This window comes from Mesocricetus auratus, unplaced genomic scaffold, assembly GCF_017639785.1.
Source record: "Mesocricetus auratus isolate SY011 unplaced genomic scaffold, BCM_Maur_2.0 Super-Scaffold_100691, whole genome shotgun sequence".
In the NCBI taxonomy this organism is placed as follows: domain Eukaryota; kingdom Metazoa; phylum Chordata; class Mammalia; order Rodentia; family Cricetidae; genus Mesocricetus; species Mesocricetus auratus.
The window spans coordinates 60,548,773-60,574,441 of NW_024429267.1; the positions used below are offsets into that span (position 1 = coordinate 60,548,773).

General features: G+C 40.8%; 2 protein-coding genes and 1 long non-coding RNA gene across 7 annotated transcripts in view; 2 read left to right on the forward strand and 1 right to left on the reverse strand.

Moving 5' to 3' along the window:
* Nucleotides 1-22,649, reverse strand: part of LOC106022147 — a 47,234-nt gene extending 24,585 nt beyond the window's left edge. For 3 of the 4 annotated variants that reach the window (XR_002385341.2, XR_005874721.1, XR_005874723.1), the window contains exons 1-4: nucleotides 22,536-22,632; nucleotides 19,022-19,094; nucleotides 18,525-18,634; nucleotides 16,621-16,808 (exon numbers count right to left, since the gene is read on the reverse strand). This is a non-coding gene — a long non-coding RNA (uncharacterized LOC106022147). Of the gene's footprint in view, nucleotides 1-16,620; nucleotides 16,809-18,524; nucleotides 18,635-19,021; nucleotides 19,095-22,535 lie in introns of all 4 variants that reach the window. The other variant, XR_005874722.1, reaches the window with a different exon arrangement.
* On the forward strand, nucleotides 6,476-15,370 carry Ccr2 (C-C motif chemokine receptor 2). Its single transcript, XM_040739739.1, has 2 exons — nucleotides 6,476-6,718; nucleotides 10,196-15,370. The coding sequence occupies exon 2, from the start codon at nucleotides 10,207-10,209 to the stop codon at nucleotides 11,308-11,310; it is 1,104 nt and encodes a 367-aa protein (XP_040595673.1). The 5' UTR covers nucleotides 6,476-6,718; nucleotides 10,196-10,206; the 3' UTR covers nucleotides 11,311-15,370.
* On the forward strand, nucleotides 20,241-25,239 carry LOC101833790 (C-C chemokine receptor type 5). Of its 2 annotated transcripts, none has more exons than XM_040739741.1 (2): nucleotides 20,241-20,384; nucleotides 21,965-25,239. In XM_040739741.1, the coding sequence occupies exon 2, from the start codon at nucleotides 21,976-21,978 to the stop codon at nucleotides 23,038-23,040; it is 1,065 nt and encodes a 354-aa protein (XP_040595675.1). In that variant the 5' UTR covers nucleotides 20,241-20,384; nucleotides 21,965-21,975; the 3' UTR covers nucleotides 23,041-25,239. The 2 variants fall into 2 exon arrangements, with proteins under 2 accessions (XP_040595675.1, XP_005082336.1); XM_005082279.4 differs by having other exon boundaries at nucleotides 20,252-20,340.
* The last annotated feature ends 430 nt before the right edge of the window (nucleotides 25,240-25,669 follow it).

The window sequence follows — 25,669 nt, forward strand, 5'->3', positions numbered from 1 at the left end:
ACAAGAGTGTGGAACATGTGTGTGTGTGTGTGTGTGTGTGATGTGGGAAGTGAACAAATTAAGTGAAAAATGGAAGAGAAAGATCCCAGACTGTACAAAAGAGGGAATCAATCTTAGGGTCTGACAGAGGGAGATGGCAGGGTGTGAATTAAGGCAATAGAAAAGTTAAGTTCACACCTGCAGATAAAAGTCTGAAGGAATAGGTCAAGGGGCCCTGGTGGCTATCAGATCCAAGACAGTTCTATAGAACACAGGACTCTTGTCCTAAACTGGCCAACCAACCCAGCTCTGTGGAAAGCCAGAAGAGGTATCAAGAGCAGATGTACCCCCATTCTATAAATGGGGACATTGAGACTCAAGGTGATGCATGCATATCCATTAGTAAATGTGTCAGAGAGGGGTAACCAGAGGCCGAATGCCCTTCTTGGTCTCTAAGAGCCTCCCTAATTCCCCATCCTGAGGCTGAGGTATCGGAGGATGATTTCATGAGTGTTTTTTCTTTTTCATGCAACTTCTCTTCAAAATAGAAGCTGCCTACCGACATGGAGCAGGCAAGCATAAAGATCCAGGCCTGGTGGCGAGGCACATTGGTGCGCCGGGCCCTGCTGCTCGCCGCCCTCAGTGCTTGGACCATTCAGTGCTGGTGGAGGCAGACCATGGCCAGGCTGCTGGAGAAGAAGTTATAGAAGGTGATAGGATACAGCCTGAGGCAAATACATGCAGCTGTGAAGCTGCAGTCCTGGGTGCGGATGTGGCTCATCCGGAAGCGTTACCTCCAAAGACTGCAAGACTCCAGGAATGCGCACTGCATTTGCGAAAATAATAATGTGGTCCAGGGCTGCCACGAGAACACAGGAAACAAGCCAAAACTTCACGTTGATATCCTTTTTGAATCACAAATCTGTCGGCTTTCAGACTGCATACTTTTCCCAATAAAGAACTGACCAGGGCTGCTCCTACTATCTGTCTCTGGGTCTTTGTAAGACAAGCCGCTGGATATCGACTTAAAGCACAAGTGTGCTCTGGAGAATCAAGAGGAAACGCCTGCACTCCCTGGGAGCAGAGAATGTGTGCACACACACATGCTATTTTACCAGCTAAACAATAAATACTGTCAAAATAAAACCTATAAACTGAGAGGAAATGAGGCAGATGGAAGTAGCCCAAAATATAAACATCATTTGAATGTATTTTTATATCCTTCTGTTTTTAGTTTTGCTTTGCTTTGCTTTACTCCCTTTCTCTTTTTCCTTCTTTTCTCTCTCTCTCACTCTCTCTCTCTCTGTCTCTCTCTCTCTCTGTCTGTCTCTCTTTCTCTGTCTCTCTGTTTCTGTCTCTGTCTGTTTGTCTCTCTGTCTCTATCTCTCTGTCTCTGTCTGTCTCTCTGTCTGTCTGTCTGTCTCTCTGTCTCTCTGTCTGTCTCTCTTCTCTCTCTTTCTCTCCCTCCCTCCCTCCCTCCCTCTCTCTGTCTCTCTCACTGTCTCTGTCTCTCTTTGTCTCTCTTTCTCTGTCTCTCTATCTCTCTGTCTCTGTCTGTCTCTCTGTCTCTTTCTGTCTCTCTGTCTCTGTCTGTCTCTCTGTCTCTGTCTGTCTGTCTCTCTTCTCTCTCTCTCTCCTTCCCTCCCTCCCTCTCTCTGTCTCTGTCTCTCTCTTTCTCTCTCTCTCTCTCCAGGGCTGTCTGTGTAATAGCCCTGGCTGTCCTGGACCCAGTCTGGCCTTGAACTTACAGAGATCTGCCTGCCTCTCACTGGGCATGAGCCACCACTGTTTTTCCATTCTTAAAGTTAGCTCCACCTTCATCTGGTTTTACTTATCTGCATCTTCTCTTTTCTCCTAGTGATATAGATAAAGGTTTGTCATTTTGTTGATGTTTTAAGATAAACTTTTGTTTTCAAAATATATTGCTTCTGAAATAATGATACATGCCTAAGCTGCCCTACAAATGAGTTGTGGTCCACATTCTTGTCCCTCTCCCTACCACATGTTTATGGTTCCTGCAAAACCAACATTATTAGGGTAGAACTTCAACTAGCTGTGGTTAGCCAGGGTTCATCTCATTATTTCCACCACCTGCTGCCCACCCAGAGTTAAGCCAGCAATGTCTACCTCTCAGGATCTCTGAATCTCTGCCACATCCAGGTCTGAGGGGTTTTTATTTTTTCTCATGCAACTGTACCCACAAAGAATGCATTCTGTATAGGAGGAAGCCTGTATGCTGCCATTAACTATGTGACTTACTAGAGGTGCATACAGATGAGGTACTAAAAGAGCAGTTTACCACACCGCTAACTACACCCACTTTAGGCATGACTAAAGACATATATACGGACGGATGTAAAGACGTATACGTAGGTAGGCCTACTTTTGGGCATGGCTAGGGGGCATTACGGGGGAAGGCATAAAAGACAGCACACAGGAAGTCTTGGTCTCTTTTCCCGGATTTTGGCGTCCGGTTCGACAGCGGGAATACTACTGGGCTCATCTGGGTTACTTGCTTGGTATCTTGTGAGTAATTTCTACAATAAATACTTAGTTTTATTTTCAGTAAGTATGCTGTTTATTGTTACAGCATCAATTCTGGATTTTCTGATGTTTGCTGTAGCATCATGGCCCTCCCCAGAGAATGTCATAAGCTACAGTTTTGGGCATAAAGCCAGACCCTGATGGTATTCACTTTCATGTTACTTTTACTCATCAGGACTTAAGGAAAGATGAAATGGTATATGAATGCCATCCTTTCCCTCCCAACCAGCTGTTGCCATGACAGAGTTAAGTGATAAATGTCTGCCAAATAGTGTGCTATGTCTTATCACAACCAAGTCTTTTTCCTAATGGCAGACTACCGCTAAGACATCTGTACTGAGCTCCAAATCTAGCACAGAGCATCTGACCTACAGAAGGACAAGGTATTAGCTCCCTAACACTGTCTACACAAGTCCTCTTAAGTAAGTAACTTGACTGATTGGGTTTTCATTTGCAAGTAAAAAATAAAGTTTCTGATGTTACTTCTTTCTTCTCAGAGTTTATTTGAATGGAAGAAATAGAAACGTCCAATGTGCTACCTTTATATTATAAGTTTAGTAAAATTTAATTACTACTTGGATGATCTTTTCTGGGGTATGTGTGTGTGTCTATGTGTGTGTGGGGGGTAGGTTTGCTACATGCATGCATATGGATGTTTACTTCTGTGGGTGTGCACATGGAGGCCAGAGGAAGATATAAGGTGTTCCCCTTCCTACATTTTTTTCACTTGAGATGGTCTTTATCTGAACCTGGAACTAGGATGACAATCAGCAAGTTTTAGCAATCCTTCTGTCTTCCTGCCTATTGTGCCAAGGTAGCATGACTATGACTAGTTTGCTGGACTGGAAATTGGAATCCAGAGCCTTAAATTCACTCAGCACATGTTCTTACCTGCTGAGCAATCTTCCCAACCCCTTATTTCTATTTTTGATTATGTAGTTTTGTCTTTTGTTATTCATCTGGATACTTTTCATGATCTTAGAAAAGGGGAGAGAAATGTATGCCCCATCTCTAATCCTCGATATGTCCTTTACAAGAATTAGATGTTGCTGGCCTTTCTTGTTTTGACTTTCTATGCCTTGTTGTCTAACTTTATAATTTGGCACAGGAGCAGTGGGAAGCATATGTATTTTGTTATGAAGATAATACCAAAGCAAATGGCAATATAATGACTGCTTTATCTCATTTATTGTATTAGTTCATATCATGTGTGACTAAACTGAAGATGTAAAATCCTAGAACTCACTAGTTTATTTTAGTAGGACACAGGAAGCACATAAACTGTAGGAACCGTGGTGAACCCAAAGCATCTATGATGAGAAGAGGAAAGAGTATTTGCACTTTTAATGTAGCAACTGAACAAACCCATCATAGAAGAGTAAGGAAGTTCCAAAGGACACCATCAAAGTGCCTTCAGACTATTAATAAACCTTTCTTGTTCTGCCATCACTTCTTTGGGCAACTTGTTCCCACATTTTCATTTGGTTGTGTCTTGCCATTTGTAAATGGCAGAGAGATAGGTTTTGATATCAACTTAACTTTCAGCTTGAGTGGTTTAACCCCAATGGGTTAAAGTCACTTGAGAGAGCATAACCTTCAGTTAACCTTCAGAATGATAATCAACATGATTTTAAGCATCTCATATCCAGTATCAGTCTTCTTACAGCATTTGGGGAGTACAAATGATTTTCATTTCATTGATTTGCAGAAGAGTTGAGATGATCACCATCCTTCTCCAGGCAACCTGAGGCACCACAGCCATGCCTTCACTGGGATCCTGCTTATCTAGCATGTATACCAAGCTAGGTAGCTGGTGATGGGTTGTCTTTGGAGTATCTCAAAGGCCACACAACACTCATCTTCCTTGCTGAAAATCCTGAAAAGCATTAACCCATTCCTGGCAGATATATATATACATATATATACGTATATGTATATGTATATATATGTATATATATATGGAGTTCTCAAACTCATACAAAAGCATACAAGCATCCTTTCTATTTTCCTTATCCACATAAAGATTTTAAGATGCAAATTCTCAAATTTCTTAATATTTGTATGGCATAAATGAGGTGAAGGTGACAAGAACAGTTTTGTGGTTACCCCAAGATCCACTCTTAGCTTCCAATGAACATCTTCACCTCTCTCTTATCTTGTAGGATCTGCTCACTGCAAGGCAGAAAGGGGATCAGAAAGTGGGAGTAGGCAATTGAGGTCTTTCTTCTGTACTGCTCTACCAAATTTTAGCAACTGATTTTTATCTCTCAATGTCAGAGCTCAGGTAGTAGTTTTATTCTGTTTTGTTTTTGACCCTTCCAGTTCTAAGGAGGAGAACAAAATTCTTTATTCGACCCTGGAAATTTCTTAGTAAGAATATACTAGTGTGTCAAATGACAAATTAACAAGGGTGAAAAAGAAATATTTGGTGGGAACGAGAACTTCTCAAACATGTGGCTTTGGATTCCAACTTACATAGAATCTTCAACAATGTATAGTAAAAGTTTAAAGAAGTAGTAAAACAAGAAAAAAAGGGATTTGCTTCTCTGTGGGTAGAAACTAGTGGGGCAATTGAAAAATGGCAGTAAAAAACTAGTTAGTAAAGTTTGTGAGTGTGGATTCTTCTGATATAATTTCCAGGTTGATAAAGATCTTGAGTTGTCTTCAGTGGTTAGCCATTTCTCTGTAGAGTAGGAGATATTTTTTGCCTTTAAAAATTGTATGTTCTGCTTTTAGAGAAATAGAGGGAAGGCAGAAAGCTTTCTTAATCTGCTATTCACCAACCACCAACAATATACCAACAAATATGGCAGAGCCATGTTCTAGGGTAAACTTGGGCTTCTTGCAAAACACAGGAGCAGTAGCTCCCATTTCGGCTAGTCTTTGGGTATTGGTTCTTCTGACCCTACTCAGATTTCTATTCTCTAGAGGCAGATCATTTTTTGATCTACCCAACACTGTTTCTCTTTGTTTTCAAATGCCATGGCTAGAATCAGTGATCTACACAGTATGAAGATGGAAGTGAAAAATGGTCTAACAAGGGATCTTGACTGTAGAAATGCATCTGTTCTAGAACAAGAAAAGAAAGTTTTCTTAAAAAACAAACAAAAAACATAGACCTTTTTGCTTAACAAAACCTAATTCATATACACATTATTGCCAACTTCCTGAAATCTGGAGAGGACTCTTGGTCTGCACTAAGCTTCCCTGCTGCTGTCATCTCTTATAGTGGTGGCACCCCTCAGTACACTGCTCTCAATCAGACTTTGGTACTTTTGCTTGTCACTTGCTGAACATCTACTGTATACCAAATGATCTGTGAGCTGTTTTGTATCCATTTACCCATGCAAGGCCCCAGAGCTCTTATGATTCAAGTTTGACTGTTGGGGAAATCAATGCTTAGAGAAGATTCTGACTGCCAGGTCTGTTAATCCTGCAGAATTCCAGAGACCAGCTCAGATGAGTATGTCCAGCTTTGCAAAACATTAAGAACATTTCTAAGTGAGTGCTTATGATGTGGATTTTGTTTTAAACAAAGCTTCTTTCAGAGGAAAGCGACCTATAATGCTAATAAGAGCAGGGCTAGCTCCTCTTCCTAAGAAGATCTTAACACAAAAGATCACTAAACATTCTCCTTCATTAGAAAGCTGTATTTAAGTAATATTTCTAACCATATTCCAACTCACAATACTCTGAAAGAAACACACAAATCTCAGTGAAACCTCATTGCATTTACTCCATTATGACCAATGGCCTCATTAGTGTTTATTCTTTGGGAGTAATGGATGCTATTGCACTTGGGTCATGACAATTAACACAGAGAAGAGAGCAGAGAATGGAAAAGCTATGAAAGGCCTATAAGACAAAGAAGTCCAGAGTTGAAATATACTGATGCTGGGGGACAGGGAGTGGCTGACTCACATTCAAAATTGCATAAGCAAGATTTCAAAATTAATCCTGTGGAGACCTCAGCCCAGTATACAATGGTCCTGGCTGGAAAAGAAGAACTGTGAATCTTTGTTGCTTTTTTTTTTTCTTCAAATCTTTACCATCACTTGCCCTTCTATCTCCGCCTTCTCTTTCTGCAGGAAACTTTATTTCCTACTTCTGCACACCAAGTTTCTACCTCCAGATCTGAGGTTTTTGTTTCTGAGAAGCCTGAGACACTAGTGCCTCCAAGAAGAAGCCATCCCTGGTGAGTTGTGATTTTTCCCTGACTTTATGAAAGTTAAGCTCAGGCATCTCCAAGCTTGAGGTGCAGGGTATTAGAGAGACAGCCTGGGAGGCTGTGCAGCCTGTGCATGTAGAAAGAATGATCAAGATTCAGGTAGATGAGAGGTATAATATTCATTAAGAAATGTTAGAAAGACCCTAGTGGCAGTAAGGAAATGAGGGTATTGCTGGGTAGGACTATCCTTTGGGGATCAGGTGATTAAAAAGGGGACAACAAAGGGAGGAAAATTACTCAGCCTGGTCACCTTCTAGGCACTCACAGGCTTACTTTGTCCCTCTTAGCATGCAGAGGGCTTAAACTTCTAGAACTTTCTACCATGAAATCTTTTACCTCTGGTCTATACATGGGATGGTCCAAGTCCAGAACCAAAATATTCCTTTTAAATATGCTTTTTGTCTCTTCTCATGAGGGCCACACAGGCTGAAAAGAAAACTCTCTGTCCTCTCTCTCTCCCTCTCTCCCCCCTCCCCCTCTACCCCCTCTTTATTGCTTTCTTTCTGTCTTTTCTGACAGTCAGCTTTTCTGCAGCCCTGGGTGCTAGGTTTTGATGCCCAAAGTGATACACAGGCAGTACCTTTCAGTCATTTTGTTGGATACTTGATATAGTAGGAACTAGATGCTGGCTATAGGGTTAGATGAATTGCCTAGTATTTTCCATAACAGCTGGAACTTTGGGAACAGACCAGGACTTAGCGCAGTGTGATTGTTCAGGCATATGCACTTTCTTCTTGACTTTCATCAGAAATCTCACTTAGATTTTTGTTTGCAGTCTGGTGATATGGCTCAGTGATGTGAAATGCAAGCTTGTAAAATGTGTCTATCACTGAAGAGATGGAAAAAACTGTGCTATATAGGTGGATAAAAACAAACTTATAGTCAATATCAGGAAAAGACATTCTTAATGCTCAAGATCTAATGATACAACATCTCATAATTTTATAATTATTATAGATTTTTGCTTGCATTCATTCAGTGAGTAACACTTTTAGGCAAATGAAGTTATAAGAGTTGGAGATTAAAAACACTGCCACTTCCTAACCTCAGAGGGGTGCATAGTATGTAAAAGATAGCACAATAAGGGCTTACTTAAGTTTCACAAGAGCAGGGTGATTTATCAGAAGGTGCAGATTAGGCTTCACAAGACAAAGAAAATTTGAGTAGGAGGTAGGATGAGTAGGAGCCATTTGAGGCCAAGGGACATGCATTTAGTAAGTCACCATGGCTTGAAGGAAATGTAGAGAAGATGGCAGTAGCTCTGCACAGGACTGGGAACATGGAAAATGACTGGAGATGAAACTGAGAAGCAAGTTGTCCTAATGAGCAGATCAACCACCATGAGATCCTACCCCATCCAAATCATGTGGTTACTGGGGGTTTCAGGCTGAGGAGTGCATATGTATGCAATGTTAACTGTTAGGGCAGACACAATGAGAGGGATGAGCTATATATAAGTGAAGGAAAGCTATACTCAATATGAAGTGCGTAGTGGATGAGACAAGAAACCAGAAGCTCATAGAGGGCAGAAAGGATGAATATGACAAGTATGTAGGGGTAGAATCCATATGATACAATACCAACACAGAACATTTATCAGTAGCCCATGCTGTGGTGAGTCCTCATTTCTGGTTCACAACAACTTAGTTTCTATACAGGGAAACAGATACTTGACTTTAAATTATACAGCTTTCATGTTAGAGTCGTGATTTTTCTTACATTTTTTTGAGATTTTTTTTTTATGGGAGTGTCTGTGTTAGTGAGTGCCATATGAATTCAGCTACCTGCAATGACCAGAGGAGGGCATTGGACCCATCATTAGTACTAGGAACTGAGCTTAAATCATCTGCAAGAACAATAGGTACTCTAAATTGCTGAGTCATCTATCTAGGCATCTAACCTGGAGGCAGGATTTGAACCCAATCTATGTGGCCCTGAAGGACAACCCTTAATTTTCTGAGGAGGAATGATTTGAAATAATACCAGAGTTTGCTTTTTACACAATGTAATAGATGATAATAACTAAGATAAAGAACTCACAATTTGGTCAGCAAGATAGTTCCTGTGTCAAAGTGCTTAATAACCTGAGTTCAAATACTTGTAGCTCATACAGGAAGGAAAGAACAGATTGCTCTCTGACATCCAAACATGTATAGCAGTGTATGCGTGTGTGCCCTCAGGTATAAGTCATAGTCATTGCTAAATAAATATTGGCTGTGTGGACAAATTCCTGAATAGATACCACTAAATAGTGAAAAATTAGACAGGTTTGGGAGAAGGTGGGACTTGAACACAGAGCCTTGGAAAACATAAGAATTTAAGAGAATCAAAATCCTGAGATTAGCTGACATAATTCAGCCAGTCTGAATTAGAAGAATTTTGGAGCATGAATAAAGAGACAAAAGGTAAAAGGGGACAAAAGTCAAGTATAGTGTATGAGAGTTTTTATGGAGTAGGCAATGAGATGTCACAAAAAAAATGTTAATAAACAGTGAGGTAGGAATTCCTCCTAGAATCTAAAAAAAGAATTAAGAATATTGATCTGCTTATTTTGTGTAAGTGCATGTGCCTACTTCAGTTTATATGAATTAAGTGTGTACAGGTGCCTATGGAGGTCAGAAAGTGATCGATTCCCCCAGAACTGGAATGACAGGTTTTTATGAGCTCCCTGTTGTGGGTACAGAAAACCAACTTGGGTTCTCTGAAAGAGCAGTAAATACCCTTGACTGCTGAGCCATCTTTCCAGCCCCTTAAAAGGGGTCTTGAACAAGGAAATTAATGCTCAATGAGAGTGAATTTGAAACAAAGTTAAAGCATGTGAACATTGGGTTGTCATTGCAACCTTGTTAAAGGAAGTGTGGGAGGATGGTGGAGGCAGGAGTTGAAAGGATCATTAAAATGCTTTTGGATGCAAGGAATAGATGACTTGCAATGGGTTATTTTCACTCTCAAATAAGAAGTCAGAAAGTGAGCCCCCTTGGTGGTTTCTGTACAATGTCTAGGTCTTTCGCTTATAGTCCTAAGCACCAAGCTTATGCTAGACAAGTTAAAAGTAAGAGAAGGAGCCACAGTGTTTCTTTTGTGCCTTGTCCCTTTTACTGGGAAAGAACCTCCATAGCAACCTCCTAGTAAACTCTAATTGTATCTTATAATTCAGTAATGAATCATACTCCTCTTCACCACATGCAGGGAATGCAGTGAATGCAGTCATGCACCGTTGTAGCCTTATGATGAGAAAAACACTCACCAGGGAATATCAAGGGTGTTAAAGGAAATGGTTGTTGAGTTGACAAGGTGTGTCTGCTATGAGGAATAAAAGGAGAGTGATATACATGTGATGTCAAGAAGACAACTACAAAGGAGAAACTAAAGACTAGGATGCTGATTTGGATTAGGGAATTTGACATTTGTGCTACAGATAATCATTTTGTACTCTGTCCACAGAAACAAGGGAAATGGAAGACAGCGATATGTTTCCTCAGCTCATCCATGGCATATTATCAACAAAAAATATCCAAGAGTTAGATGAAGACTTCACCACACCTTATGACTATGATAATAGTGCACCTTGTCATAAAAACAATGTGAAGCAAACTGGTGCCTGGATCCTGCCCCCACTCTACTCTCTGGTATTCATCTTTGGCTTTGTGGGTAACATGTTGGTCATTCTCATCCTGATAAGCTGCAAAAAGCTAAAGAGCATGACTGACATCTACTTGCTCAACCTGGCCATCTCTGACATGCTCTTCCTGCTCACTCTCCCAGTCTGGGCTCACTATGCTGCAAATGAGTGGGTATTCGGGGATATAATGTGCAAATTATTCACAGGGCTCTATCACATTGGTTATTTTGGTGGAATCTTCTTCATTATCCTCCTGACGATTGATAGGTACTTGGCTATTGTCCATGCTGTGTTTGCTCTAAAAGCCAGGACGGTCACCTTTGGGGTGATGACAAGTGGAGTCACTTGGGTGGTGGCTGTGTTTGCCTCTCTCCCAGGAATCATATTTACTAAATTCAAAGAAGAGTATTATCATCAAACCTGTGGTCCTTATTTTCCATTAATATGGAAGAATTTCCATGCAATAATGAGGAATATCTTGAGCCTGGTCCTACCCTTACTTGTCATGGTCATCTGCTACTCAGGAATCCTCCACACCCTGTTTCGCTGTAGGAATGAGAAGAAGAGGCACAGGGCTGTGAGGCTCATCTTTGCCATCATGATTGTCTACTTTATCTTCTGGACTCCCTACAACATTGTTCTCTTCCTGAACACCTTCCAGGAATTCTTGGGACTGAGTAACTGTGTGACTACCAATCACTTAGACCAGGCCATGCAGGTGACAGAAACTCTTGGAATGACACACTGCTGCATCAACCCTATCATCTACGCCTTTGTTGGAGAGAAGTTCCGGAGGTATCTTTCCATATTCTTCAGAAAGCACATAGCTAAACGTCTCTGCAAACAGTGCCCAGTTTTCTATAGGGAGGCAGTCGATCGAGTGAGCTCAACATTCACCCCTTCCACTGGGGAGCAAGAAGTCTCAGTTGGGTTGTAAAGCAAGTATCAGTCTGCTTTCTTTTATCAGGTACAAGACACAGTTTGTATATGGTAACAGGCTTCAAAGACAGTTATTCTCACCTTTGGGTCTCAGCCCCTTGTGGGGCTCAATGACCCTTTGACAGAGATGGCCTAAGACCACCAGAAAACACAGCTATTTACATTACAATTCATAACAGTAGCAGTTATGAAGTAGCAACAAAAATAATTTTATGGTTTGGGGTCACCATAACATGAGAGACTGTATTAAAGGGTCACAGCATTAGGAAGGTTGAGAACAATTGCTCAAAGATGTATTAAAGAATAGAGACCTTAAAATCAGATGTCCAGGAACCTTAGGATTATGACAAGACAGAACTTCATCACTTCTTGTATATATAATACTTGTTTAGAATAAATGTTGGCAAAATCTTCAACTTTCCAGCGAACTCATCTCTGTCCCTGAGAAGAGCTTCATTGCCTTATGGTAAAACTATTTTACCAATCTTCACCATGTTTCCCTCTATTTCTTATAAGAAGGCGGACAAGATTAAGCATTATTGATTCTGGATGAAGATGAAGATGAAAGTGAGCAGGGGCCTTTTTCATTTGGAAGGAAAGGTCCTGGTCATTGGCACCATCTCCTACCTGTATTTAATTGAAGGCTTTTATCAGGTTGTGGAAAATCTGGGAACTGTAATAGTTTGTTGGGGGCTTTTATTTGAGTCTCGTGATTCTTTTATACATAACTGCATAGCACATTTTTGCTTTGGTATTTTATCTATGACAACATGAAAAACATCTTTTCAGTATCACACTCCATTGCTTAAATATTTCTCAAGTCACAGGTCCTTATATGATATTTATAAAATTGTTTATAAAATATGTATCATCAGTGGTTAGCCTAAAAATAATAAAGGTTGTTGCTTGATCTTTCCAGGAAGAGCAAAGACTGGAGGTAGTGAGTGACCAAGAGTGAGGAGAAATGCCAATTCCTCCATCAGGCTTAGAAGGCTGCAGCAAAAAAGGCAGGGGTGGGTGAGACGATAGCAGGGATGCATTTAGAACCACATACAATCAGAGGCAAAATGGATGCCTCGGAACTGAGGAAAGGTGTCTGGGTGTAAATTGGTTTTAGTTCATTGCTGCTATTTCCTGCTTCCCCACTACCATTCCCCAGGATCTTTATTTCTTAACTGCCATACTTCAAACATCAGTGGGCCTAAGAAAAGAGGGTATGAAACAGCTAAACATGAGCCCCTGCATAGTCCTGGAAGAGAAAAAGCACTGATTATATTTTGTGAGCAAAGAAAGGGATGGATGCAGCAGGGCCATGAGCCCTTGCTTTGGTAATTATACTCCTATCCTAGGAACCTATCTTAATTACCAGGCAGGATAAGTCTGGATTAAAAAAAAAAGATTACAGATGGAGTGGGAATAAGTGTGTCACAGACTATCTTCCAGTGCCTTATTTTTTGATACAAACATAATTCAAAGATTTTTTTTAAAAATTAAAGATAGAAAAAATAAAAATAAGACTGTAAACTTCGACTTCTAAAGATGATGAAATACCTCTGTAAGAGTTTCTACCATGCCAGGCTTGAACACATTACATTAGTTAAAGAAAAAAATTCTGACTTTGAGAATATGAACTGACATAGACAACTCTGGATTGACAGGATCTTGGATTTGTGATCTATGGACTTACCTAACTAAGGTGATATAGAGTCTAAGCCATCTGGAGTGCAGCATATGCTACACAGATGCCATGTCAGCAGAGTAATGTTCTCTCAGGCTTGTTTTCCCTAAAATTCCTTTATACCATTCTTCCCAGATGTGCTATTCGTGATAGATCGTCCTTTGGGTGAGTGGGAACCCCTAAATCAAGCCAGCTTCTAAACAAAGCTTTAACAATTTAAATTACAAAGGAGAGTACTTAGACGAACTCCTTCTCATAAGAAAAATATCTCTCCTGAGTTGAAGCAAGAATGTTCTTCCCGATGCTCTAATGTGTTTCTCATCTGACAGAAGCAACAAACAAGGGAACAGACAACCTGGGAACTGGAAGTCTTTGTGGTTTGACTTTGCTACCACATGATGAGAAAAAGTTTCTGGAAGAAGGGAAGAGAGTATCACCTTCAGAAATAATGGTGTTTTATTTTAATGATGATAAGATTAAAAAACAAAAGTTGAAAACCTATGATTTGGGAAATAAATCAATGCTCTATCTACATTGCTAGAAACAAGCATAGGTTTGTTATACCAGTGTGGTTGACTGTTTTGTTCATAGATACACACATCTTCCCATGTACTATTTTGCAATATCACCATACCTGGTACCTGATGGAGAGGTGTGACTTACAGCCTGCCTTCTAAGCTATACATCTTTCTCCAGTTATTGTGTTAGAAGACAAACACAAAGGACATCTGTCTTTTCCAATTATAGCTTCAGCATGGTTGGTGTGAGTTTCATTTTAGGAAACTAAAGCCATGCATCTTGGTGAGTGAGAAGATAAGAGAAATGAAGCCAGGACCACATCCATGAATAAGAGGAGCAAAAGTTCATGTCCACTATGATAGGCCACTGGGTCGGGAGATTATTTGTTAAGGACAGTGCTGACTAATACAGATGGGAGTATTTGTTAAGGACGGTGCTGAATAATACAGATGGGAGATAATGTTTATGAAAAATGTTTTTCTATTGTGGGTGCAATATGAAAAGCAGCCTGAGGGTCTACAGATTGGATGGGTAAGGTGAAAATGGATGTTGCTGTCAGCCCAGGACTCTGGAGAGTGGTATGGGGTACAGAGGGCTCAGATATGGTCACAAGAGCACAGGGAAAGAAGAGTATATAGGACTTTTTTTTTGAGAATACAAAAGGTGAGCACTAACTCAGTGATGGTCATGCAGCATGGTATGAACATCTACAGTAGGATTTTGTGCCACAGAAGAAACTGCCTGGTAGGAGTTGTCTGTTATTTGTTTCCAGAAGTGAGCTCTAAAGTCATCTGGGGGAAAGCCATTGAGTGAACAATTGAAGGAAAGTGGGAACAAGGAGAAGAAAGGCCACCATACCAAGGGATGGGTGTTTGGACAGTTTTGGTGCAATAGTGGGCTTGTCACTGTTCCCAATAGCCTTAGGTCTGTGCTGTCAAAGCAGCTGGGGAGGCTGGGTGTGTGCAGAGGACTCTGCAGCTGCCGGAAGGACTTCAGTAGAAGCTGTCCATCTGCTTCTATGCATTTAGACTTCTCAGACAAATGAAATTAGCTCAAACTAGATTATCCATCAAGCTTGACTGCCCAGGTATCTATGGAAACACATCATAGGAGAAAGAGTCTGGGCTATGAGTGTTTCTGAAAGACAGCTCAGGAATGGGGTGGGAAAAGGCCAGGTATAGGTTTAGAGAGTGACCAATAAAGGATAGAATTTATTTAAGATATGGACACTTTGGCATATTATCTTAGTCACTGTTCTACTATTGTGAAAAGACAATATGACCATGACAACTCTTACAACAGAAAGCATTTAATTGGGATTAGCTTACGGTTTCAGAGGTTTAGTCCATTGTCATCATGGCAGGAAACATGGTGGTGTGCAAGCATATTGCTGAAGAACCAGCTGAGAACTGCATTCCGATCCGCAGGCAGCAGCAAGAACAAGACACTGGACCTGGCTTGGACCATTGAAACCTCAAAGCCCACCACTAGTGACATACTTCCTTCATTGAGGCCACACCTACTCCAATAAGGCCGTACTTTCTACTCCAATAAGGCCTAATCCTTTCTAATAGCGCCACTCCTTGGTGGCCAAGCATTCAAATATATGAGTCTACGGGAAGTTACTCGTATTCAAGCCACCACACATAATATGTGTAACATTGAGAAGGTTCTGGCATGATGTGGTATATGGTGAATGTATGTGTGTGGTAGTGGTGGGGTATATAAATCAAGACTTGTATCCCTGCTGGCCCCAGCATACAATTTGTGCCACATCAGCTCAGCAATTCATAAGCAAAGGTCAGGGAACTGAGTAAAGTTTTGATTCATCGACAAGTGACTATTAAACCTCCTAATACAATCTATTTGCAATATGAAATTATTTTCTTTCACTTGAATAATGATCCTTAGAGCCAATTGAATTCTAAAAGTCTGTTCCTAAAGCAGGTATGAGTTCTGTCTTTTCTGTCCCAACTCTACCTCTACACTCAGCCCTGGTTTGTGGTCTGCCTCAAGATGACCTCCAGTACCTCTCCTTTCCATGAGCCATGAGGAAAGTGGTTGTGGCCAGGAGAAGGTCACACATTTCTTTACATAGCTGGTGCCTATCACAGACCCTTCTGTGTTAGCAAAGATGCCCAGAAAGATGAACACTGATGTATTCTTCCTTCAAAGGACCCAGAGCTAATAAGGGCACCCATGACATCATATTAGATATGCAAAATCTCCTTCAACTGGGCTTCTTACAATACACCATTTCTTGGGTGATGATGTTACCTGTCTCTGATAGTGGGCTCCACAATACAACTGTAGCCTGGCTACCTCTTTTGGTAGCCATGCAACCTAGTGAACATGAAGTATTGAGATGTCTTTGTATCCTTATTTATACACCCTGTTCTAACCCCCTACCTCAAATTCCATCCCTTACTTCCCTGTTCAGCTGACTGGTTGCCCTGTGAAGGCCTATGGTGTAAGGAGTTCTGCCCTTCCCTTTTGCAAGCCCCAATTTCTAATGTGATTCTCTCAGAGTCCCACCTGTCCTCCCATTAGCTGGCTGCTTACACAGACATTAGTAAGAGCTGAGAAGACAGCACACGGATGGTTCTGTCACTTCCTAGTAAGGCCAGGAAAGGTGTCTAACCCCAAGTGTCAGTGGTTTCCTCTGTAATGATGAAGCACTTAACACTTCTTGCCCTCAGCCTTAGGTTATTGTTGTCAGCTCCAGAGAGATCAGAATAGTCTTACATAATATCCTTTATGCATAGAGCTGCAGGTGTGATCTGACCCACTCAAGATGACAGTGGTGTGTTGTAAGCCTTAACTGGTACTTAGATTATGTTATCATCCCCAAGGTTGCCTTAGATCCATGTCTTGACACTGTTCTAAAAAATTCCAAATCTATTGGGCAGAATTCCAAACTGAGCTAAGTGGTTTATGCCATGTCCCAGACATAGCTAATGAAAATATATAGCAGACAGTCTCTGAGTATTACATGATTTGATATTTTTCATGGAGCATAAAAATGGTGCATAGGCTAGAGAGAGGGTTATAGTTTTCATTACTAAAGTCTAGAAGACAAAGACAAAAATGGTAAAACAGCATAGTACATACCAATTCCAGTTTTTATGACAGGAGTGTGAGACAGAATCATTTGAACCCAAGCATCATGGCTGAGGCACACAGGTGACAATGTGTGACATTGAGAGGTGGTGAGTAGAATCGTCTTGTTTCTGTAAGGACTGGATGGATTCTCCGGCTACCCTGACAAAGGTAGCCTTGTGGGCACTAGAGACTTTGTCCTGGACAGGACAAAAGAACATCAACAATGACAATAAGTATAACATTGTTCCTGTTAGTAAATTACTGAAAAGATCCTATATGCTTTGTAAAAACATCTAATATGATGTATAGCAAAAGATACCAGGTAGGAGAAAGGCAGCATCTGGAATTTCCTTTTTATGAAGTTAAAAAACATCTGACTTATACAAGGTCAGGATGACCCTTGACCCCTGGGCAAGACAGAGGGCACCTTCCAGGGTCATAGGGAAGATGTATTCCTTATCACCAGGTCTTGATGGGGTCTTATAACTATGCAAATCAAGACTTGCAAAGCGATACAGCTACTATATAAGACCTCAATTAAAACTGCAATCAAAGAAATATATTCACAATAAAAAAATTTTTGAGGCAAGGTTTCACTATTTAGGCCTAGCTAGCCTGAAACTCACTATGTAGACCAGGTTAACCTTATACTCAAAGAGAACCACCTGTCTCTGCCTCTCAAGTGCTAAGATTAAAGGTGTATCTTCACTATGCCTAGCCCATAAAAATTTTTTAATAGCACAAGCAAATGACTGTGCTACAATATTGAGGAAAAACTTACCAAACCCCCCAGAAGTTAGAGTGGTATATATATGAGAACAGTTTAAAAGGGTTCATGGGAAAGGGTTAGGATTGAAATGTGTTAAAGGGGGCTAGTATTTGAATTATGAGAATATGGTTATTTTTCTTATTTTTGTTTTGCTCCACTTTGTGATTTTATAATTAGACATTTGTCTGCATGTGGTATATGCATGTGCATATGGGTTCGTGCACTTGTGTGTGGACATGTGAAGGCCAGAGCTCAACGTCAGGTGTCTTCCTCAACTACCCTTTACCCTAATATTTTGAGACAGGATCTTTTACTGAACCATAAGTTTACTAAATGATTAGACTGGCCAGCTAGTGATCGCCTGGGATCCTCCTGTCTCTGTCCCTCAGGACTGGGAGTAAAGTCAGTATTGACAGATTTGTGGGTTTTTTGTTTGTTTGTTTGCTTTTTGTTTTGCTTTGTTTTTAAATCTGAGCAATGGGGATCCAAACTCAAGCCCTCATACTTTCGTAGCAAGCACTTTATCCACTGAGCCGTCTCCCCAACCCTCGATATATTTTTTTAAAGATTCATTTGCTGTTTTCATAGACCATCCTACACTGACAAGGATTTGAGATGAAGTTTCTGTGTACTTGTGTTCATATAGATAAACTCTTGAACTCAAGGGGAAAGATCAGCACCTCCCTATTTGTTGGGGATGCTCTGAATATTGGTTCAGGGATGTTGTGGGCAATGAGAGAAAAACAAGGAAAGGGAAACTGATAAAATGACTAACGGTGTTGAACTTGCTTAAAGACTCTGGTGTCCCAGAAGAGCTGGCTTGCGGCACTCCACGTGGGTGCTGAGTCTAGAGGGACAAACCAGTCATAAGATCATTTCGTATGGGAGTCTAAGTACAGCATCTATGAGAACAAAGCAGTGCGAACTGGGATGGGCAAAGCAGTGAGTGAAGCCGAGACCAAAATCCAAATTGCTGCACAGTGTGCTATTGTTGTAATGCCCAGAACAAAGTTTGCTTGTGAGTAAAGACTTCTTCACTGGGTCCATAGGTCCTCATTTCCTTGTGCATCCTGGAGACAAACTTCTACCCAGAAACTGATTGGAACACATCTATACGGACCAGGCACTCAAGAGAGGGTAATACCTTGTTCAGCTGGACTTCTTGTTGCAAACTGTGATATGTTCCAAGGCAGGCTTTTTAAACTACACAGTCTCTGGTAGCATTTATTCTTTCACACATCTTCCAGCACGTCCCTAACAGGAGAGACAACGGAATTTCAGAGGTGAAGTAGTTTGCCAAGTAACTTTTGAGCCTGCATAGCTTCTCCACACTGCCCTCTGGGGTGAGCTCTTGTATCTTCCACTACCCTATGAAACTATCTCAGCACAAGCTAAGCCCTGGATCTACATGGTAACAACAAGAGTCAATAGTTTTCACAAACAGAATTATAAAATTTGTCTAGCAGCACTGTAGAGTTCTACCTCATGGAATGTTAAAGAAATGTAGGTTTTAAATTGTGCTTATTTTGAGAAAAAACTCTGAGTGAGTAACTAAGAGGTTGCTGTTTATTGTATGTAATTTGTCTATATATTTGCTTGGAGTGCCTCTTATTACTGCCAAACTCAGGTCTGGACACTTACCACACAGAAAATTAGTCCCCAGGAGACAATAATTGGAAAAAATGAAGCAGGCTTTATTGAGTAGTCCAGTCACCTGGAAGGAAGAAAACTGATGTCTCAAGTCACCCCTTCCAAGTGTTTGGGGGAAATGAAAATATTTATGTGAGGGCAAGATTAAAGGTTATGTGTAGAATTAGCATTCCCAGAAACCTGAGTTAGATAACCCTGTGCTAGCCAGAGTTGTTAATCTCCTGGTGATGGTCTATTCTCACCTTGAAGACAAAAAGCTATGGAGCACAGAGAGGAAGGCCATATCTTGGGGGAATGAAGAACAGGAATAAAACAAAATGAGGTTACTGAAGACAACAGTCTGTTATAACAAACCATGAAGTGATTACTGCTATTCAACCTAACACACACATGAGGCAGTTGATGGGAGTCAAGTGTGGCAGTCTCCTGCAGAAGGCTTGCTTGGGTCCTTGTGCTAGGCTGCCTCTTGTAGATTTAGGAACAAGTAATTTTGCTGTTTGAAGTCTCCTTGCCTTCCTATAGGTCATAAGTCATAGTTGCTGATTCTACAGCTGAAGCTGTGGAAGGCCAGAGGGGCTCTTGTGTCTCCTTGGCCGTTCTTTGCTGCGTTTTCAGCTCTACTGTCATTCCTTGACTTTTTTAAAAACTTCACCCACCACCCAGGAGACCTGATATAGCATTATTGCTACTCTTTTGCCAGTTGTTTTAGTTTACACAAAAGAGTCACACTACACAAATGTAGGGGGGGGGGGAGGAACAAGGCTCTCTGTTCTCTCACGAAGCTCCTATCTTTTTTTAAATTGGCTGGATTTTACTTTAACCAAGAGCAACTATGAGGAGAACAAGTGTTCTTGTCCTTTTGCCTTTACCAGTGAGAAGCTGAGGTGTTGTGTGCACTATCTGTCTCTTAAACAGTGACTGCCTTGATCCAAATGTGGTTTTGAGTCATGAATACAAGTGTTCTACCTTTAGCACCCTTTACTCCTTTCTAATTTCTAACAGATTGTGTAGTGGAGTCAGTTGGGCAGAGAACATAAGTCACATGATGTGAAGAGGGAACTCTCCTCAAGAGAACCCGAGGCCAGAGCTGCCTTCCATTCTCTGCTTTAAATGCAACTTTAAAGAAAAAAGAAGAACTAATCCGACACCCCCACACACACCAGACATACTACGTAATACCCTTTCTCATAAAGCTCCACCCCCCTTTGAGAGAAACTGTGTTTCTTACTTTATACTGCCTATATGTTTAAATTGTACAACTCTCATAACCAGAGGAGCTGTGACATCCGTTCCCCCTACAAGAAACTCTGGTAAATCACCTCTCAGACATCCGTTCCCCCTACAAGAAACTCTGGTAAGTCACCTCTCAGCCCTTGGCAGGCTAGTTAGCTCAGCTTCTGTGATGAGTAAAAACTTCAACAGGAAATCCTGAGAGGACATCTGTCAGCACCAGGTGCTCACTGAATTATCTGAAATATAATCTTTTTTTTTACGAGACAGGGTTTCTCTGTATTGTTTTGGAGGCTATCGGTCCAGCCCAGCCTCGAACTCACAGAGATTTGCCTGCCTCTGCCTCCCGAGTGCTGGGATTAAAGGCATGCGCCACCACCGCCCGGCTGAAATATAATCTTTAAGATACAGAAAGGGTAAGAATTTAGGATATGTTTCAGCATGTGATGTCATCCAATATATAAAACATGATTGTGAATGAAATATTGTTTTTTAAAAAGCAGGCTGAGTTTTTTCCTCTTGAAACAGCTTCTACAGCAATGACATTGGCTGGAAACTGGTTTGATAATTATTATCTTCAGCTGAGAAGAGGTGAAACCTCTCTGTGGGTCACCTGAAACATGTGTGCCAGAGGCTCTAAGTCTCTTGTGTTCTCTGTCTCCCCCATCCCACCTGTCTTCCAGAAAAGAGGGAAACCTAAAAATCGTCTAAGTTCATATCAAATACAAATACCAGTTTCTAGAGCACAGTGATAGAGGAGTCTTGTTCTGGGTCAGCACTTGGTGAGATTTTCCGGGCGTTTCTCTCAACGGTCTAAGTGGGGGTATGGGGAGCTTTAGAGGTGTAAAGATCAAGTAGAGAAAATTCTCAAGCAAAGCAGTCGAATTTAGACAGGACAAGTCAGTTGGATGTACAGGCCAAACACAGAACTATTTAACCTGTAAGATATTCACCCATGGAGGTGGATGAAACATTTTTCTACTTGACCATTTCTTCTGTTTATGTGAGAACTCTTGGTAGTGGCAACTTAGGCAGCAGAAATAACTTCAGAGAAAAGATGAAGATGGCCTACTTTAATAACTATGACACTGTTGGATTACTTGGACATCGGCTCATTTTATCCTGACTACAGAGAGGCAACCCGTTACTAAAAAAGTATATTAGTTACCAAGAAGTGACAGACAACACATGTCAATTAAGGGTTCATGATGCCTGAAATCAAAATCAGTTATTTCCAGGTAGTGTGGTTTTGTGTTAACTTATTCATTCTCTCCACACTTGGGGTCTTTTTATCTAGAAATATGTGGATGATATTATTGCCTCAAACAGTTACCTCAAGCATTTAATAAATGAGTAGGTAGGACGCTTAAAATAGTGATTAGAACTCAGTACTGACACTTGTGTGGCACCTACCATTTGTGGGTAAAGTGCCTAGAAACAGCATCTTCGAAAGAGATCTTAAGCCTGCGAGTTACATAGTGCCTGGCTCAGCTACACAGATTAATTCACCCCACATTGATATGGAGAGTAAGATTTTATTTGATGAAATGCATCTTTTGTAGATTTCAGTTCATATAATGAGGGGAAAATTAAATGTAGAAATTTATGCCTCAAAGACATACTAAGTTGTAAAACCATTTGTAATTGTGGTAGGCCAGTAACGGCGTTTGACTTTATTAAGCATTGTCTTTTCTTTACTCATAGATTGTTACAGGATGGATTTTCAAGTGTCAAGTCCGACCTATCTCTATGACCTTGATTATAGTATGTCAGCACCCTGCCGAAAAGCCGATGTAAAACAAATTGCAGCCCAGCTCCTGCCACCACTCTACTCTCTGGTATTCATCTTTGGCTTTGTGGGTAACATGTTGGTCTTCCTCATCCTGATAAAGTTCAAAAAGCTGAAGAGCATGACTGACATCTACCTGCTCAACCTGGCCATCTCTGACATGCTCTTCTTGCTCACTCTCCCAGTCTGGGCTCACTATGCTGCAGATGAGTGGGTCTTTGGGGGTATAATGTGCAAATTATTCACAGGGCTCTATCACATTGGTTATTTTGGTGGAATCTTCTTCATTATCCTCCTGACAATTGATAGGTACTTGGCTATTGTCCATGCTGTGTTTGCTCTAAAAGCCAGGACGGTCACCTTTGGGGTGATGACAAGTGGAGTCACTTGGGTGGTGGCTGTGTTTGCCTCTGTCCCAGAAATAATCTTTACCAGATCTCAAAAAGAAGATCTTTATAATACATGTAGTCCTCATTTTCCACACACCCAGTATCACTTCTGGAAGAGGTTCCAAACGTTAAAGATGGTCATCTTGAGCCTGGTCCTGCCCCTACTTGTCATGGTCATCTGCTACTCAGGAATCCTCCACACCTTGTATCGCTGTAAGAATGAGAAGAAGAGGCACAGGGCTGTGAGGCTCATCTTTGCCATCATGATTGTCTACTTTATCTTCTGGACTCCCTACAACATTGTCCTTCTCCTGATGACCTTCCAGGAATTCTTTGGGCTGAATAATTGCAGTAGTTCTAATAGACTAGACCAGGCTATGCAGGTGACAGAGACTCTTGGAATGACACACTGCTGCATCAATCCTGTCATCTATGCCTTTGTTGGGGAGAAGTTCCGGAATTATCTCTCAGTGTTCTTTCAAAAACACATTGTCAAACGCTTTTGTAAGCACTGTCCAATCTTCCAACAAGACAGTCTTGATCGTATGAACTCAGTCTATACCCGGTCCACAGGGGAGCAGGATGTTTCTACTGGTTTATGACCTGGATTGAGTTTTGTATATTAGTTTTCTATGTAGCTTGGGAGTAGAAATGTTTTTTTAAAAAAGAAGTTATCATAATAGAGGGCTTAAGATACATACATGTTTTAGATATTTATTTTAGATAGATATTGGGTCTTTAGAAAGCCAAATGAGAATATATTGATGAGTAGTGATCCCTGGTCTCATTCCCACTTACCTCTAGTTATTGGCAAACTCTTCTTTAGCCACAAAAATTCACTGTAAAAAATGTCCCAAGAGTTGGGAGGTTTTTTTTTTTTTAAGTTTGACTATCTGAACAGAAATAACAGTTTCAATCAAGAAGAATATACAAGGAAAATTCAGGTTATAAATGTACTTTAAATAGATACTTGTCTTGTCCTGAGAAGAAAAGATGAGAGTGTGATTAGTTAGGAAATAGATAACTAAGCTGCATAAATTAGTTCCATAGACTTGTATGATCCGGTGACTGCTCCGTAGCCTGGGAGGGCCGGGAACACATCCCTTTTTAAGAAGGGATTTGAATTGGAGCATACGTGAGTAAATGAGAGGGAAGTCTTTCTTTGAGTGGTGCACAAGCAAAACAACTAGACCTGTGACTAGTTGGAAAGGCCATGGAGAGAAAGGTCAAGGCTGGATCATAACACATCTTGGCAGCATTGCTCCTTCAAAGTTATGAGCAGGGTGGAAGCACCTAGACAGATTTGTACAAAGCTTTTTTCATGGCTTTGGCAAGCAATTAAGGAAAGTCGATCAGCAGCAATAAGGTCAGGGTGAGAGATCAAGTCGCCTGGGCTAGCCAGTAGGGAAGTACCATTTCTGCATATAGAATATAGAGTCAGCAGAACTTGGGGTACATTGGAGGTAGAGGGGAACAAGAACCTCTAGGCTCAAGCAGATTGGAATAACCATTGGAGAAACAAATACAAAAGAGTAGTACAGGAAAGAATCTGGCTTAGGAGGGTAGTCTCATTTTACAGCCTGTTGCCTCAGGCTGATATTTTGTTCCCACCCTCAGACCCAAATCTTGCCATACCAGCTTTGCATACTAAGGATTAACCAGGGGACTGTGAAACATCTGGCTTATGGATCATGAGCCTGAAGTTTAAGAACAATAAGGACACCTTGTGGATTCAGCTGAGGGCTACTTATATAGTTTGAACCCAGAGCTTTACAACCTTGAGTAGAGGCCCTAAGATATGAGGGAAGATAATCAATTTTCTCTATTTACCTAATAATCAGCAAATCTGAGAGATAAACCATCCTTTTAGAAAGAAGTTGCTGTGAGCTTCAGAAATTATGAAAGTGTAATTACCGCCCTCTGTGTTCCAGGCTAAGTGTGAAGGCTTCAGTTACTCTTTACAAATGGCTTCTCCACACAAACTGCTAAATTTAGCCATTGCAGAGAGGTTTGGGTTTTTGTTCGTTTTTGCAGTTGCTATTTATGATATGGTTTTGAATTTTGGAGCGGTTAAGAACTTCATAGTGAAGACTAAGGGAAGAAACAAAAGGGTGAGAATCACCCAGAGGATTAAAGTGTCTGGCTAACAAAAGGTGCTATTTTTTTTCAAGCTCTGAATGTGAAACCAGAGCCTTGTGGCTGCCAGCAGGAAGTGAGCATTTGTTCTTTTCTTTCCTGGGATCCACATTTTCTCCCCCAATATGTAGCTGAGACTAGACTCAAACTCATGATCCGCCTTCCTCCATCTCAAGCACTGAGATTAAAGGTGTATATGAACACACTCAGCTCCGTATTTTTATATTCCTAAGCATATAGAAAGTTGCAAATTCTTTGAAGATAATACGAGTCTTATAAAAAGTGCTTTGCAAAAAAAAGTGCATTTTTTGTTCTTTCAATCAAGTGTACATTTAATGAATAGTACATAAAATTATGAGATCATTTTATAAGTAGTTGTTTTGGAGAACATCCCCAAATAGTACTTATTTAAATATAGTCTTTATCTTATTTGGATAGTGATTGTATTTCCTTTAAAATATTTTTAAGTCAACTTTCTCCCTAAGACAAATTGTTATAATTTGTTGTTAAAGGTGTTACTTCTAAACGTGTAGCTCCTGGTCAGAGTTGCCTTGAAAGAGTGTAATTTTAAATTGTGCTTACCCTTAACCAAAGGCGTTTTAATATATTTACAAATTGATGTCAGTGGTCAAGAATCTGATTTAAAATAAACACATGCAACTGTGTGGTCTGGCATCTGAATGTGAGGCAGAGGATGAGCATTGCTTTTCTTTTATTTAAAATTCAGTCAGACATGGCAACTATGTAACATTGGGATTTCCATCCATATATTTCTTGTTCAAAGAGAGGATAGATCCTCCAGGGAGAGTTTGGGACATGCTGGTTTTCAGTCTGCTACAGTCTCAGCTTCCTGGTTTTCAGTCTGCTACAGTCTCAGTGTCCAAAGCAGAGTGTGTGAAGATGTCGTAGTTGGGCATGTTCCTAAAAGAGTAGTAAGCACCTCTGGGCTCTGGCTAGTACAGTAACTTCTTACCAGATTCAAAGGGTAGCTTTCCATCCCTTAGATCCAAAGGTGGGATGCATCAAACAGGAGTGGGACCCACCTGGGTTAAAGGAAAGAATCAGGGGGAAGGGAGCCCTGTCTGCTGTGATACA

Bases quoted from the DNA above. Each gene is read 5' to 3' on its own strand.
- Ccr2 (XM_040739739.1), top strand. From the start codon at position 10,207: ATGGAAGACAGCGATATGTTTCCTCAGCTCATCCATGGCATATTATCA.
- LOC101833790 (XM_040739741.1), top strand. From the start codon at position 21,976: ATGGATTTTCAAGTGTCAAGTCCGACCTATCTCTATGACCTTGATTAT.